Source organism: Cupressus sempervirens, chromosome 3 (assembly GCF_028749045.1).
Source record: "Cupressus sempervirens isolate cs-2001-9-10 chromosome 3, ASM2874904v1, whole genome shotgun sequence".
In the NCBI taxonomy this organism is placed as follows: domain Eukaryota; kingdom Viridiplantae; phylum Streptophyta; class Pinopsida; order Cupressales; family Cupressaceae; genus Cupressus; species Cupressus sempervirens.
Window position 1 is genome coordinate 731,922,342 of NC_143120.1, and position 17,662 is coordinate 731,940,003.

The following is a 17,662-nucleotide window of genomic DNA, read 5'->3' on the forward strand; positions in this document are numbered from 1 at the left end:
CCAAGCACAATTTTGTCAAGGCGACCATATCCGTAGAGATGTAGTGACCAAAGGAGTTGCCTATCCACTTGAAGATCCGCTTGTCCCACTAGATTTCTACTTTGCCAGAGTGAGGAAGTATTTTCCATAGAGCCAAGATCCTAAGAGGACAAAAGAGAGATCTTTCGACGCAATGAACTTGAAAAGGAATGAACCCTTGGGCATCGTTGAGATGCCCACACTATCTTTGAGCTTCCAACGAGTCCCCACCCAATTCTTAACCATGTCAATGGTAGTGTGAGAGTTGAAAAATCCACCAACTAGAGTCAAGTTCAAATAGAGCACCATTATATCCACAAAAGAATTAGGGAGGTATATTTCAATTCCTTCCTTAATGATAGCAAAGTTATATAAAATATAATCCAATTGGCCATTAGGGGCTCCCACAAGTGTACATTTCCAATAAACTTTAGGGGAGGTTTTTGGTAGGGGGTCCAACATACTTGTCGTGGGGACATTGAATAAATTGCCAAACACAAAATCTAGAGATGAAAGTTGGGAAAGACAGTTCTCCCAAAGTGAACCGACATTTGAAAAATTTAAAGAAATTGCAAAACATTAGAATTGTTATTTAAGCAAGATACTATTATTGACATATTTGTTGCATAGGTACCATTTACTAAATAAATAAATAATGTAGAAATTAAAATCATCTATTACACCAATATATACTAAAATATAAATGAACTCTTTATCTATTACACACATTTGCTGGTGTGTGTATATATGGTGTCCATGTTAGGGGAAGTCATTTCTCCATAGGGAAGTGTGGGTCCAAGGAAGTTTCTAAGGTTGATGTGGAAGTCATAGATGTATGGGTTAACATATGGTGACAATGTATGAGACTACCTCGTACTCCTTGCAGGGGGTACCTAACTGCACTACAAATGAGGTGTACATACCCTACACTACATGACAAATTTGGCATTTTAAAATTGTATGATCCCATCGAATCAGACCAAACATTGCTATTATTTGTTTCCCACAGGTGAATAGGTTTCCGATAAAGAATCTTAAAGTTTTTGTGAGCTAATTATTTGTAGCAGTGCAATGAGGCTTCTGGTTCAACTATCAGCTTGCTTGGAGGACCGTTTGCGGTTGCTGGATCTATGGCGGTTGTTTCCTGTGTGCTGCAACATGTCGCGTGGGAGAGCGGGGCACATTATTCCGTTTGGTGAGGCAATCTTAATAACCTTCAAGCGCAGTGATTTAATGTTGCAATCATCGAGAGGTTTGTATGCTAGAGCTCCTATTGCCTCTCCATCAATGTCGTCTAATAATTGCTCTCAAAATATGGCCTAATTTGAGAGATGGTAATGCTCTGATCACCTGCCCTTCTATTATGCTTTCTCACTCAAGAGGAAGTGTGATTAGGATTTTTAGATGAGATTCCCTTAAATTTGAGGTTAAAATTGTTGGCAATGAAAATGTTAGGAGCGCTTTAAATTTTATCCGAACTCTTCAGATTTTTTTTGTGTGTTTAGTTTAAATCAAAATTTAATAATTTTTATAAGGTATTCCAAATTAAACTTTCTATTCGACATGTTATTCATTACAATAATAGGAGTTGGTCCTTTAAAACCTGGTTAGGCCCTCTCAAACAACTAAACACTAGATTTATATCTGGAACGTAGTTGAAGTTGCTGAAATTAGCACCTAATAAGTAGTTGAGATTATGTTCGTCAAGTGAGAAATTTATCATACCAAAGGTTTTACCAATCCACCTTTTTATATGAGCAAATTAATTTGCAGCATCAATTAAACAAAATTCAAATTCAAAGAACAAACCGGGTGCTAATGAAGACTGCTAAGACCTCTTTGAGTTCCTCAAGGAGGAATGGGCTTCGACCCTCTTCTGTAAGAGCTTGGGAGGGAATTCTTAATGTTTAGTTTGTTATGAGCTTTTTTGGTTTTTTGTTGTTGTGCTTGTGGCAGCCCTCGGGGCTGCGATTAGTACTATTAATTATTGGCCCTGTGTGGCTCACATTTTATCTGGACATTTGAGTTAACTGCTACTATGGTCCTTTTTAAAAAAAATTTAGCTGCTTTAGTTTGTTCCATGTTTTTTATGAGGTAAGATAGGTTGTACTGTTTTGCGGTTAAAGTGCTAGTTGTTGTTAATGTGCTATTACTGCTCTAGCTCTTGTCTGTACCATGGGCCAGCACCTTCTTGCTGCTTTTTTATTCAAAAACAAAATTAAAGTTCAAACAGTTTGGAAAAGATACGATGAAATGAATTGATCAACCAAGACTGTATCACATGAAAGTGAAGATTTTGGACAAACTATCAAAACAGAATTGATATATCATATATGTATAGTTGTAATGTATATGTACACATTGATATAAGTTATCTCTTAGTATTTGAAGGGCAACTTTGAATGAATAATTATCATGGAAATGTTATACTGCAGGTAGGCACAACTGTCAAATTTAGTCCCATGTTTTGACAAGATTTCAACTTGCTTGACAGGCAGGGCTGACTGTCAAATTTAGGCCCTTCTTATGGTGAGATTTTGACTTGTATATGCTGCATAAACTTGAAATATAATTTAAAATTTTCTTTTAGTTTGTAGGATGTAGTTACTGTTTTAAGATTGCACCTGAAATCCAACTTCAAAAAGAAATTCCCTAAAGATGATCAAACAATTGGTGGATGGAATGATATATATGCACTCTATCTGTAATGAATCTACACCTTTTATTGTCCCATTATTTGAGCTTCTTTAGTCAAAATAAAAAAGAGATGAAATAGAATTCCACTATCTCTTATGCATATATATATATATATATATATATATATATATATATATATATATATATATATATTCAAGATCAGTCTGATATATGATAATTTGAAACAATTTACTGAATTTGTACTTATGTTTGAGCAATAGTTTGATATGGATAAAGAAAGGCTTTTATATTGAAAATGTACACAGTATTTATCATTGTGAAGCTGGATGAATGGTAATAAATACCTGAGATCTATACAATCCATGTCTGGTTAAAACTGTTACTACTGAACCTAAGAACAATAGAATGGAAGGGCAGAAATTTAGAAAAGCTCATCCATTGGAAGGATTCCAACAGAAATACGAGGATAAATTAGGGCAACTTCTAAATGCCCTCGAGCATCTGAAATCAATACTCTAGGTCATGAATTTCAAGCATTAGTACCATACATTTGAAAAGCAGGTGCCTCTGTAGGCCGCCTGAACCATTTAATCCATAAAATTGTCTCTAGAACTATCACAACAAGAAGCAATATAGCTAGCACAAAGCCATAGCCAACTTTCCAGGTTTGTCCTGCTTCTGCAATATGTATTCCATAGACAATGTTAACTGCAGCAAGGAAAAGTGCTAGTCTTCCAAACCATTGATGATACCAGTTCCAATATTTTCGCACCTTCGCTTCTTTCTGAGGACGTAGCAGTAAAGCCAACACCTGACAACATAGGAAACTCCTTAGCAAACTGGTAAAAGATAATTATTTATAGGGCTTTGATATTCTTTATACAGTGCACAACTGAAATGCGGGAACAGTATCATGTAGAAATTATGAATGCAGACAAATCTTACATGTACTATATCATCTCTGCACTGAACACATTAAAGTTTCTCCTCCACAGAATCTGGTCGCCTCTAACTAAAGCTCATCTAGATGCAGGATTGCTAATTTTGAAAGATATTTATTCATTTCTTGTAACTAGTATTTCTGTTAAAAGGTATTTGCCTCAAAATCTGCTTCATTATGACCCTACAATCTTGTGTCTAACTCCAAAGTTGGTATACTATTTCCTGTAGTTTATTTGTGAGTCAAATTTAATAGGATTGATCCTTTCAGACTGCTTGTAGCTCTATGCTATGGGCTAAATTTTAAAATGATTTATTTCAGAAGGGGCTCTTTTTATAATACAATTTTGGAAGGAAATGTGTTGATGAAACTACTATTGGGACATAATATAAGGGTTTGTTACCCACGTATTAGCCATGTCACATCTTTTTGTCATATGTCGAAATAAAATCCTCTTCTTGTAAACAAGTCTCCATCATGCACCTAGAAGTAAAGTTGTTCATTAGTTTAGAGTCTTTGGACCCCTTCCTTTTAGAACACTTCACCATTAGCATGAACACTTTGAACACAATGTGTTTAGAGATTCAAAGTTCATTGGTTCATGGGTGCAATGTGTCGGGTCAATCTAGGCTTAAACTAATTTGTCAATCATTGGAAATTGTTGCTCATTGAAGTTGAACCTTGAACACTTTGTGTTCAAGTTCAACAGTTCACCCGATAGAGTTTTGTCTTGTTATGAGCGTCATTTCCAACATTTCGAGGCCCACAACCTTGAACATTGAACTCTTACTAAGTAGTTCAATTGTTCATAGTTCACGGGCCAAGAGGCTCTTGGTGGCGGAGACACGTGTCCAAGCAAGTGACGATATGAAAGCTTTTCCTTTTCTTTCCAAGGCTCATGAGAAAGATGCACATTTATTAGAAGTTGATGGTAATGATGATGAAGTGTGCTTCGGTATGTGTGAAATTGAAGGAATGATTAATGATGGAAAGTAACCTGTCTTTCAATTATGCTCTTTGCATCCACACGCTTTTCCCTTCAGGTTGCATGCCTTGAAAGACTCTTTTCTTTTCATTTTGCCTTAGTTGTTTAAGGCAAAAAATTTTGTTTTCTCTGGAGATACAAGGAGATAGCAGTAGGCCATGTTATTAGCAATGCTTATACACACAACATGGTGAGTCCTCCATTTTCTTTCTATTGGCTGTTGTTTCTTTTCTACAGATTGATTGCTTGGAAGTGTATTTTCTTTTGGTCTTTTATTTGCTTGTTGTCAGTCAATCCCAAATCCTTCATGGCCACCTTTCGCCCCGAATTACCTGAGAAAGGCAAACCATCAGCCATAAGTAGTTTTCTACCTGAAATTGAAGATACATTCCTAGATAATGAAGATATTGGCAAGTTAGTGGCTAGGTTCTCCAACCTAGGTCAATATCTGAAAAGGTCTCAAATAGTGGGTTGTTGCAAGCCTTTGGCTTTCCTGATGCTATCCCCTACCCGAAACTGGTTCTAGCGTGCCGTGATCGGTATGATGCTATTAAAAAGTGTATCCGCACATACAGTGGTGAAGTCCTGGTATATGTGAACAGAGTTGTTGTTATGGGCACGTTGAGGATTTCCCATGCGAGGTTTATGAAGATTGGACTATCAACTCTGCCTATGCCAAATTCACTACCAAAGCCAACAAATACAATCATGTAATTGCCAACAGTTGGTTACTTAAGCCTGAAAGACGCGGTTCCCGTTTTCCACATCCTTTGACCAGAGAGCACATGATCCTTGAAATTAAAGATGTCATAACCCTACTGAATAAAGTGAAAGGGAACTCTCATGCCTTCCATTGGGAAAATTGGATGTACATTTTCATCCAAACTATTCTAGGAAAGGATAAGTTTATTGATTGGGCTAACATTATATCAACAAGATTGCAAGAGGAGCTTTCTCAAGTTTTTGCAACCTTTGGTTTTTATATTTGTCATATCTATTTTTCATTCTAGCCCATGGAAGAGAATGGAAAGGCCTACCTCACACACTAGGTGTAGAACTAGGGCATGCCCATTTATGAATACTACCCCTTATTACAGAAGGATAAAAACCCAAAAGGTTTTAAGAGAGTTCATGATACCTTTTTGGCCAAACTAGTATTCGAACTCTAGGGGAAGGAATACAGGAGGCTATCAGAAGAGGCAGCTCAGCTGGTCAACATTTTTGGTAGTTTCTTTATCCAATTTCAGAAGTTCATTTACTTGAGGATTGAAGGATATGAAGGGAAACCTTTAAAATTGCCCCGACATTGTCTTGATCGTTATGTGTTAATTGAGGTATGTAGGCAACTGGCAGAAGTTGAGAGAAATTGTAAAGCCCGAAAAGGCTTTGGTTACACCTTTCCAGTAGGAATTGGACATTACAGATGCAAGCCTTTTCAAGACGCCCCGAGCCTGAGGGTGGAGATTAAGACAATGAATCTCTCATTTTATACCCCTTGTTCCAATTTCAATAGTCAAGATTTTGCATCAAAGTATTTTGAGATGTGTGCATCTTTCTCTCACGTTCCTCAATTGAAGACTATTGGGCAAATTGCCAAGATGACTATGAAGTTAGGAAAAGATTGTTGTCAAGGCTTACTTTAAATGAAATCCAAGCTTTATATCTACAACTTGATATCTTAGGAGTTTGTGAAGAAGTTGATGAAGCGGTGGTTGATCCGGTGTATATTGAATAGATTGAAGCATACCCCTTGCTTGTTGTTGATTGGTCAATTTAGAAGAAGATGACTTGCAAGCCAAAACCCTGCCTATGATAACCAGAACTAAACAATGGCTCACAAGCAAAAGACGACCCTCATCGAGTACCCTTAATGTTCAAGACACACCTACTAGCCCTAGTTCAACTCATCATTTTCACTAATGAAATTCTTCACGCTCACACTGCAGGTTTGCCGAAGCGGGACATTGAACTTGAACTAACTGTTCAAAGTTTAGTTCAAATTTTCCCCCTCGATCAAGTGGACCCGTTCGCACAACAAGAAGAAGTTGAGTCAGCAGAGTTCTAGCAAGGAGGCTTGCATGAAGCCGATTGAAATAGATCCAAGGGACTCAGTGGCTGGGAGCTCGAGTGACAGAATGGAGTAGGTAAGTAAGCAAGCGATTGGAGGGGCTAATACTCTAAGTTCAATGGCACTCAACACTTCTGCATTTCAGACACCTCCTCCAAAGGATAGCTCTTCAGTTCCTAATTGGTTTGATTTACCAATGAGTATGAAAAGAAGTCTAGTTCCTGCAACTCTCTTTGTTGAAGACATGGTGAGTAAATGCCTAGGAAAAACCCCTAAAACCAAGAAGCCAAAGGTTGAAACTATACTAGACATTGATGAAAAGATTGGACATTGGGTACCAGATGTTCTTAAACCGACAGCGGATAAGAGTTTAGATGAGATACTTCCTCAGGATTATGCCGTGGAAAAGACCACCCTTGGTTTTGTCTCTAGGTCTGCAGATATGAAGATATGGAGTGTTGGTAATTCCAGGATCTCTCATCGCATATGGAAAGACAAAAAGAATAAGCAAGAACTCAAACAATCCTTGCACAAAATGGCATAATATATTCATGAACTTCAATATCCATATACAAAGACCCAACCGAATGCAATTTCAATAATGGATGTTACTTCTCCCGCCAACAAGGGCTTCATTGAACAGGTAAAAAGGGACATGTCAGTCGCTCAAGCTTATGATGGATGGTTGAACGTGGTGAATGCTCAAGCAACCAATTATTTCTCCCATTTCACCAACACCAATGCCAAAGCCGAAAAGCTGATGATCGCTCTAGAATCTGAGATGAATGCATGGGAGTCCAAAAAGGTAAAATGGGATGAATACATCATTGAGATCTCAGAGGTTCAAGAATATGAAGTGAATAGATTTCTAACTAAGAAACCTGGAGCCAACGTCAGCGCGGATTTCTTGTTCATAGCTTAAGCTAACCTTGAATGGAGGAACATCGTGATTGAACAAGCTCTGGATGAATGTGTTGAGTTGCAGAAAGAAATGAACTGCCTGAAGGAAATATTAGCTACTGACATCAAATGTATCAATGTGAAGATCATGGAAAAAATTGATTAAGAAGGCAAGTTTTCTAAAGAAGTTGAAGCAACTTTCCTTTCCAAAACAAGGGCATTGAAACAGGCTAAATAAATTATTGTCAAGGATCTCACCATTGTCGCTAGGGCCGACTCTATGATGATCTTTTTTGCTGATCACCTGGAAGCGCAAGATAAGAAGCTAGAACACATCAATAGGATCATGATAATGTGGAAGCTATGCCTGGAGCAACTTGGAGTTCCTCAGCAAAATGAACTGATCAACTTCCTAGCCATTCACAAAGCATGGAAAGAGGCTGGCGGTGGTTTTCCTATGACCTAGGAATAGAATGCCGACACTGGCAATCTTGTTGGCAATTAGTTAGTGATCTAGGGGCCATGAGCCATAGTGATGTTATTTTCTTTTGGTTTATGTTTTCTTAAGACTTGGTTATTTGACAGTTACTAACTCCTTAAGGAGTTAGTTTCTAAAACTGATTCAAAAGCCTTACATATCTATTTTACTTGTTTTTGGTTAGATCCCAAGGGTCGACTCGTTGACCACAGACGTACTGATAATATTTCCTTTTGATACAATAGTAATCACTTTTGGTAACATTTTGACAGTGAATTAATAACAAATAGTGTTTAATTGTATGATTATTCTCTCATTATCACTCATATGATTGTATGGTTATTATTTCGTGTGGAATCCAATCTCACTATGATGGCTTATTTTCATTAATTTACGGAAGTGGTACATGTATTTATTTTTACAGTTCAGTAGGTCTGATCAGAAATCAAAATGGCATTTTGATTTATGTACTGCGGCATAAGTTGTGGAATATTCATCCTTTAAATCTGCAGCATTTGTTTGTGTTTATAAAAGGATGTTTTTACTCCTTTATGCTTTTTCAGGTTAAAAGAACCATTATTCAAAAATTATTTCATACTAAATGCTTTTCATGATTAATCTTTTAGAAAGGGAGTTGTGCCTTTAAACAGATAGTCTTTTGTTTTCCTTTTGAAGTGATAACAAGACTCAGTTGTGGCAAGTTAGTTTTTTTCGTTTGTTGTTAAGAGATAACAACTCTTGAGAGGGAAAAACTGTTTGCTAACAGGTTTAAACTATCAGGAGAACTGACCAACCACACTACCTCTCCTTCCGGAAACACAGCTTAGCAGAGAAATAGGAAATGAATGTTTACTCTGTAACCCTCAATGAAAGTTTTGAGAAATCCAAGAAAGTCTTTTAAAATCCCAGCTAACAAGCTTAGCATTGATATGTGACTTTACTAAGATGTCTGTGATCTGATCCCTGTCATCGTGAAGAAGATCCAACAGCCCGTCCTAAATAAAATGCCAAATATAAAAATGCTCATGAACCTAAAATGACATTTCCTGGAAATCTCAATTGGAATATGAGCAACTGGAATGGAATCCTAGCTATTATTTATAAGTAGCATTAGTTTCTCCTGTGGTATACCAACATCTCCCAACAACTTTTGGACCACAGGGTATTGAATTTGTAAAAGTATAGCACAGTATTTGCACTCGCAGGGTATTAAAGAGTATCGTCACTCTTGCTATCAAATCCATCCCACTTAGATGGAATAAGATTTCATTTCTATCAAATCCATCCCCAAAACAATATCCCTGTGAGCTTGGACGAGTTTAGCTTGGAGGTCATGACATAAAAAAAAAATTCTCACTTCGTAACTATTAACTATAGCATTCCCTCTAAACCCAAATCTAGTCCAATTTTATTCCAAGGGAACTACTTAGAAATACTGCCCCACAAGGAAGGAAATGAAGCAAAGATAAGCTATTATTCAAGTATTGTTAAAAAGACTGCAGCCAAACATGGTATTGATCTTAATACTATTGTTTTATCAAAAACATGGCTCTTGTGACATCCAAGAATAATTTAGGACAATTCGCACACAATTACAAATGTTATTATTCATCTATCTACAATTCCTCCAGGAACACTAAATAATATTTCTCCACCTTGCTATTATTTATCCCTGTGTTGTTTAGCAGATTTGTCACCACACTTTTGTTTGAAAAATATCTCTGAAATGTCCGATGAGCAGCAGCAAATGAACCAAAAGTTAGAGAAGTTATTATTTAACAACTTCACTCTGCATTTGGAAAGACAGCTCCCTCATCTGATAATAATTATGATTTTTGGTTATGCTTTTCGCAAAAGAGAAAGAAAGGTACAATGTCTTAAGATGCTAAAGGAAAAGATTACAAAAGAGAAATTCTAATATTTGTCTTTCTGAATAATAATAAACATGCAAATGAGGGATCAGATGGTTTTCTGTTTCACAGCCCAATATTTTAACTTGAACCCAAATCACATAAAACTTTAGAATAAGATACACAATATCAGAAACATTAGGTGCATAAATAACTAGCACATGAACTTAAAAGGAAATGACAGCCTAAGTAGTTGAAGTCCAATATACAAATTAGAAATTAATTTCTCTATTCATATCCAAAATTGTAGAGCACACGGACTCTTCTGCTTCTGTATAAAGCTATGTTGCATGGGTACCCATACTTTTAGGATGCATACTGCATTCTAGTACATATACCCAAGTACCAGGTACTTGGTGGGTACTCAGTTTTTTGTTTAACAGCTTGCTTTTATCAAGCTTAATTTAGTATGTAATCAGTTTGGAACTTCAATAAATATTGATTAATAGTAAATTTTATCACTGTTGTAGTTAGAAATTTAACATTTGCAATATGTCATTGTTATATGATTTATGATCTTCTTGTTCATTTTTAAAGTTTGTCTTCTTTGTTATCCATCTAAACATTTAGTATAAATTACTATTAGAAACATATTGCAAATTTGAAACTGAAAACAATACAAAAAATCTGCAAACTTTATCACTTTTCTTGTTTGAAAATTCATTGTCATGACTCATATTTTCAGCTTTTCTTCAAAATATTAAATTATATTTTAAAATAATTTGATGTACCCATTCATACCTGTACCTGCACACAAAGTACCCAGGTACCCCCGTCCTCGTGCAACCTTGGTATTAAGTGTATCCAACCTTAGTTTTCAACTGTCACTGATTGTTTTAAGAAACATTTTTTTTTAAAGTTGATATAGTTTTCAATATTTCCAGAAACACAGGCATTTGTATAACCTAAAGTTTTAGAAAACAACCAAAGTATCAAGCTTTTGAAGGAACTATATCTCCTTCCGGATTCTCATTCTCTAGGAGCAATCTTGGCACTTGAGATTGTTTAGTTTGAACCTAAACCCGGATTATGTTGGCACAAAATTCCCTTATAACTGAAGTATGCTTTGGTATACCAGTTTGAATTTTCCACAAAATTCTACTATTCCAAACACTTAATGATTTTGTTTCATGTCCCCCACTTAGGCTGGATATATTTGATTAGTGCAGTTAACTCTTCTGCCCCCCTAGGAGCTAATTGTCACACAAGGGAGCCCAATTTGCAATTAATCCTCATGGCCGCCCAGGGGATAACTGTCTCAACAAGGGGCCCAATTGAAGCAATGTTCTTGTGCATCACTTCTATCTAGTTTAGGATTTAACTTCATAACTTTATTTGGGAAACCATTTGGGGGCCACTTCTTGAGATTTAGGACCTAGCTGTCTCAAATTTTAGTAAGCTCTTTGCGCGTTCATTGGCATCACTTGAGAGTTTATCTTTATTGTGTTTTTTATTCCTGTTAAGGAGATGACTGGAGAAGCAGTTTCAGAGGTGAAATATCCCCCCTAGTCTTCTGGTTTCTCCAATAAGATGAAATCACTCTGCAACTTTATTGGACTAACTGAAATTCATTCCCATCTTGCAGATCCATTTCTCTCACATTCGGGGGATACCATTCTATCAACACCAGAAAAAAAAATAGCAGCAACTGATCTTCAACTGACAACAGTGATATTGAAGGGTCTCAACATTACAGATCATTCTTAGAGAAACATACATTGCAGAAGTTGGAGTGTTATGATGTGATTGTGCAAGGCATATGCCCAGCTCTACTATGAACAGGTCATGCATTGTTTAGAATTCAGCAAAATACTACTTTAACCCACACTTGTTGGCTATTCATGGTCACACATCAACTCTTGGAAATGTATTGGTAATGCTGATCCTACTTGGAGTTGGCTATACCCAAGGAAAAGGCAGATACATATGTATATGTGTGTGCAAGGTGTCTAACAATGATATTGAAGTATCTGATGATATAGAATCACAATAGTGATTTCCTTCCAGGCATGACTGTGGGTCAAGTTCAGCATTGACCGAGCAATAATATCTGTGATTCAGGCTGATCAATTAAACATCTGCACACATTGATCACTATCCATAGTGGGAGACATAAATTCAGATGACTATTAAGCCAGGGATACAGTTGTACAACTACAAACTCACTTTCAACCACTTTGGCAATTGGAAGGCTTATTTGATCTACATTATATGTACGTTGGACTCAACACCATCACAGTACTTGGAAGCACAATCATATTTGGGCATGGAGACCTATTGGAGACTGCTTAATATATACCTCGCTGTCATCATACAGAGGATCATCCTTGATCGTTCTGATCACATACAGAATACATTATCAGATCGGGTATTATCAACGGCATACTGTAATAAATTATTGGGGTGATTGTGTACACTATCATATCAGTTCCAGAAAAATAACATTATCTCTGCTTATTATTTTACATCTGAGCTCATCTGAATATTGCTTGATATTGTTTTCTGCTCTCTGTTCATAAGGCTGTTTACCATTGCGATTTTGTGTCATTTGATGTTTGGTATATTACATTTTGTTATCAAAACATTGAAAGATGAGCAACACAATGAGCAACAGCAGCTTCAATATTAATAGGCTTCCTTATTGACCCCACATCAAAACCTGTTTATCAAATATTTGTTTTTCCATCATCACCTTGAAATTCTCCTTGATAGTATCAACATCAATAACCAAAGAATTACCCTTTGCTTGAACATTTGAACTAATTGACAAGCAGTCATCTGCATTTCAACCTTTAGCTGATTGTAGCCTTTCTAAAATTTATTTTCTCTAAAACATCCTATTTGAGTCCAAGCATCTTCCATACTATACTTATTTTACCACAGGTGGCATATGTTCTCATTGGCATTCAAAAAAATCTTATTTAGCAACATATCATTACTTGTTGTAGTCATTTCTTTGAGGTCTTTATGAACTTTAATTCATATAGACTCCTTTATATTTGTTACTATCTTTTCTTTGACCTTCATTCTCTTAATATCAATAATATCAATTTCACTGTATATCTTTTTGCTTCCCCAATAAATTTAAGTCTATTTGTTATTATTTCTTTGACCGTTTTGCTACTTTGCCGTAGGACTGTTATTTGTAGATCTTTCCAGTAATATCCTTATTGCTCTTTGAATTGAGGTCAAAATAATTATCTACTGCATTCAATGGCTGAGTTGAACTGTTTATCATAGATTTGAGAGAAGAAATCAAGACTCTTACATGTTCTTTAAGTTGATCTTTAGTATGTTTATTTTTCTTTAATTTGTACTACCAGTTTAGTAGCTGAAAGTTGGAAATTGTGAATATCCCCTTCATGTGAAGAAGGATTGAGATCAACTTTGGTGATATTTGAAATGTCTAAGAAGCAATCTCTCCCGTTTTCTAAATGCACAAAAAACGAGGTTAAATTCAACTCCAACAAACTATGGAAAAGAGTCTATTTTATCTGGCAAAAAACAGTCAAACCCTTCTTCAGTGAGCAGCTGGCATGAAGTTTCAGGCAATCAGCCCAGAAATTAAACCCCCTATTTTTTGGGCAAAAATTAGATAAAAAAATTACAGATGCTTCCATGAAAAAAACCTGCCAAAACCATAGTTCCATGGGGCTTGGGAGATGGGGGGACACAGGGATGGGAGGGCCAGGGCTTTAATTTGTTGATGGTGAGGGGACAGCAAGGGGATGGCATAGGAGCAATGATGGAGGAGGTGGCACGATATACAAAATGAGGTGAACTGAAATTTTCAAGGCACTATCTGCAATATGACATCTCTGCAATGCCCAGCAAAAGACAAACTAATTTTCGTATGTTAAAGGTTGCCTTTAGTATGTAATAGCAAGCGACTTCAGGGGTGTCTATGGAGGTGGCAGAGGTGGTGGTTTTGCACTTATCTATCAATCTAAAACAATTATCTTCAAATTTCCATGAGTGTTGGAATGAGAGAGTATTAATATCTTTTTCTTAAAACAAATATAGAAAAAAAATAAAAATATACAAATCTGTTAACAAACCTGAAGGATGCCCAACACAAGTATGAATATTCCAAGTCCTCTATGTGCATGGACATTGGAATCCAATTTATTGTACAGTGCTACTCCAAGAACTACGCCTGCCACCCCGAAGATGAATCCAAAGGCCTGAATACCAACATGCAGATAGTACCAGGCTGGATCCCACTGTCGAAAGTAGCGTGCTATGATTGCACCTATTGGAAGTAAAACCCCCCATGCAAAAATGTTCAGAGCCCCATGATTTCTTTTCAGAGTATCAGTAGAGCTAGAAGTTGATGACGTCCCTGCATATTCAAGTCATTAAGACTATTGTCAATTCATCATTACCTTGAATATCCTCATATGAGTAAAACAAGTTAAGGAAGTTTCTTTGGAAAGGGCAGCTAGACAGAAGTTAGGAACATCACAGAATGGATAAAAGATTATCATTAGACTGTTCAATGTCAATTTAATGAACAAAAAACCATCCAATTCTTGCAGTTAACAATTTCAATCTCACCTGTAGTGAAGTCAAGTGTTGTATGAAATGCACTTGAATGTTTTGAGAGTTTGTCGTTGGATGGAGTTACACTCCCAGATGCATATAAAATATTTTGTGATTTAACAGGCTCAGAAAATATTAATTGGAAGGCCAGATAAATGGTAGATCCTCGTGATTGAACACTTGCAGAGTTGTTTATAACATCCAAACGGGTGTTATCTACCTGAACTGCTTCTACACTTTTACCCCCTAGATAATATTGCTTAATACTTCCAGGTCCATCTTGTTCGATCCATCCAACCATGGCACTAGAACCCACCATAAATTCATTTTTTGAAAATGCCATACCTACCCAGCCAGTTGTGTAAGGTGCGGATAGTACAATGCTTATAGTATAATCATTTTGTTCATACTGCAATAAATCCAACAAATTTCAACATTTTAGCAGCAGAAAATCTGAATCATATATATGAACTTTGTTGGAAAAAAAAATATAGTGGTGCAAAGCACTTCTGTTCTAATAACTAGTGGATACTTTAGACTAGCTTGCAACAATTATTGCAATTTATAAATATGAAATTAGAACTTAAATAATAATCAATAAGATTTCAGAAATAACAGGTCCTGATATGAGTGTGGCCGACATACAAGGGCCAATACACATTGAAATGAATAAGCCATGATTAGGAGTTTTTAACATCAACAACATTTTAGATGTTTCCATAGTGTTGTGATTTGTGTAGATGAGAGTATATTAAAAATTTCAAGCACAACTGTGGGGATAAAAATGTAGAAACTAATATTTGGAGAAATAAATATCATAGCATTGCTGCCTAATCCAATGCAAGGTGTGTCATGCAGACCTGAATAAAACATTTAGTGAGGAAGAATGGCATTCTATAATGCAATAACAGGCAGAGACATTCAAGCTTTGCTCAATAGTTTTTGAAGTATATAGTTAGATGCTTTAGAATAGAATATAGTTAACTCGTTTACAGCATTGTGGTTGGATATTGATTCTTACAAGTCACAATTTAAGTAACCCTCATTAGTACCTAATCCTGCTTGTTCAGCTATACCTGCTTAAAGGCTCTGTAAGGGATTGTTCTATCCCATATCTTTGATGAATGCCTAACATATTTTTAAAGAGTAATTGCTTTAAATGAGAAAATATATATTCTTAAGGACCCTGAGGAAAATAGGTGTCAGTTTCACTCATAACAAGAACCTGAAACTAGTATTCCTACAAAATAACATGAAAGTTAAAACCTTTGAAATTAATTATGATATCCAGTACATGCACTGAATGAAATTGCACAAACAATTGGAAGATGCCAAAAGCATACTAAACTGTAACACTCAGACTCTGTCTGCCTCTATCATAATCGTTGTTATAAGCAGCATTCTTGAACCTTGGCTGTTTTAACATAAGATACAATCATTTTTCTTTACATGCAACAACTTTTTAGGTACAATCTTTTCACTAAAGAAAGTTTGTTTACTAATTTCTTATTTCCAGAACAATACAGATATATGCCCCCTAAAGATAAGATTATTAACAAAATTAATGTATCCAAGAAACTTTGTTTATAGATAGTCCATTTTGTGAAACATCCGAGCATAAAATCCATTGTTGAATGTCGTGTTCCTTCCTGTCTTCTCAGCACTTGCCTAATACAACTTAAAAAATAAATTAAATTAAAATAAATTTAAGATTCGTATTGCAGGTTGGCGCTAAGTTTTGGGGTCCAGGGCTCCCATATAAACTCATATATATGTAAAGGTTTGATTACCATTTGGAGGGGGCAAGGAAAATTTAGGTGAATTTACTCCTGAACTGCATTTTTTGAGACAAAACCCACAAGGAGCTAACCCGAAGGTAAGATGAAAACCTTCCTTGTGTCCTAATAAAATCTGACTTCCAAAAGAAATTTGCAAGGCTGAATTGGAGCTTTTCCCATGTTACAGAAGATAGGCATCACAAGTGGAAGGAGGCTGATTACCAATGCCTGTTATCTTCAGCAAGGAAGACAACCCTAACACCAGATCTACAACCCTTATTTCCTTACAGCTATGGAAACAACAGTGATCAGATCTGAAGTTTATTTCTACGACCACTTATACAAGTGGTTGCCAGCACCCAAGTGAATCTTCTCGCCATTTCCCGTCTGCACTTGTGCAGTCCTTAAGATCTTCATCCAGGACATCCAGGCTGATCCATAAGGAGCACAAAACTTGCATGTGTATGGTAACATAACTTCAAACAAGACAACAGGATAGCTCCACTGCTTAGATCTGATGGCATCCACGGTGACAGCTAATCAGCCATAGGGTGTACATTAACAGTGAAGTAACATCTGGTTGAGGTTAACTTAACAGTTACACTGTCAAGCAAGTGTGGGGATTGACACCTGTTTAGTGTTTATATATAAGACATTACCTTGATATTATTGATGAATTCAATATCTAAAATGTATGAATTAAAGGCTGTTCTAGTTCAAATAGATTGAGAAAATTCAGAATTGTTTCAACTATTCTTGCCTAATTTCATGTTTCAATTTTGCTTGTCATGTCAATGAAATCCAGGGTGTATTGAGATCCCATTTATGCAAATCCATGCAAAAGATTGAGGGGGAAATCAGATACCTGTGAATGGAATGGAAAAAAGGAACCATGAGTGATAAAATGAAGTTGTTAATATTTATGTAATTATGAAATGAAAGCAAGGAGCTGACTAGGTAATTTAGCCTACGAGTCTATGCAGAAATAAGATCAATCTTGAGAGGAGCAAATCAACAATGGAGTGCTGGAATGTCTAATCCAAATGTTGCTAAAGGAGGTCACTCAGTTGATGACGGAATCTCAATCAATCCATCAAACAAGACAATTGTAGCCAATTTTTTTGCAAAAGGGGAAGAGAATCCATTTGAAAAAGAATGACAATTACCACCAAGAGAGTATGAGATGACAAGGTATTATGTATAGTGCTCTTAACCCAACAATTCTCTATGACATGTACTTTGTGAGCATTATGAGATGAAAACAAAGAACGAACATAAGATTGGAAGGGGATATCATCAAGATCAACCCCAAGAGATACACAACAATGCCATATTTGAGGATGCGTATTTGATCAAAATTTGGTTGTCCCTAGTTGGAAACGTCC

At 36.2% G+C, this 17,662-nt stretch overlaps 2 protein-coding genes across 14 annotated transcripts in view; one reads left to right on the top strand and one right to left on the bottom strand.

The window, feature by feature from the left end:
- Positions 1–751: 751 nt before the first annotated feature.
- LOC149568855 (uncharacterized) overlaps positions 752–17,662 on the top strand; it is a 31,243-nt gene continuing 14,332 nt past the window's right edge. The window contains exons 1-3 of one of the 12 annotated variants that reach the window (XR_016362663.1): positions 902–1,352; positions 2,454–2,547; positions 11,543–12,422. Coding sequence is in view for 2 of the 12 variants with exons in the window: in XM_089821736.1 (XP_089677862.1) it covers positions 1,090–1,270; positions 11,543–11,664 (303 nt within the window). In the remaining 10 variants the exon portion in view is untranslated. The other 11 variants (XR_016362668.1, XR_016362661.1, XR_016362667.1 and 8 more) reach the window with 11 other exon arrangements.
- LOC149568856 (cytochrome b561 and DOMON domain-containing protein At3g61750-like) overlaps positions 2,937–17,662 on the bottom strand; it is a 38,929-nt gene continuing 24,203 nt past the window's right edge. For both annotated transcript variants that reach the window (XM_089821734.1, XM_089821735.1), the window contains exons 2-4: positions 14,515–14,908; positions 14,016–14,299; positions 2,937–3,487 (exon numbers count right to left, since the gene is read on the bottom strand). In XM_089821734.1, the coding sequence (XP_089677860.1) occupies positions 3,206–3,487; positions 14,016–14,299; positions 14,515–14,908 (960 nt within the window). In that variant the 3' untranslated portion in view covers positions 2,937–3,205. The remainder of the gene's footprint in view (positions 3,488–14,015; positions 14,300–14,514; positions 14,909–17,662) is intronic.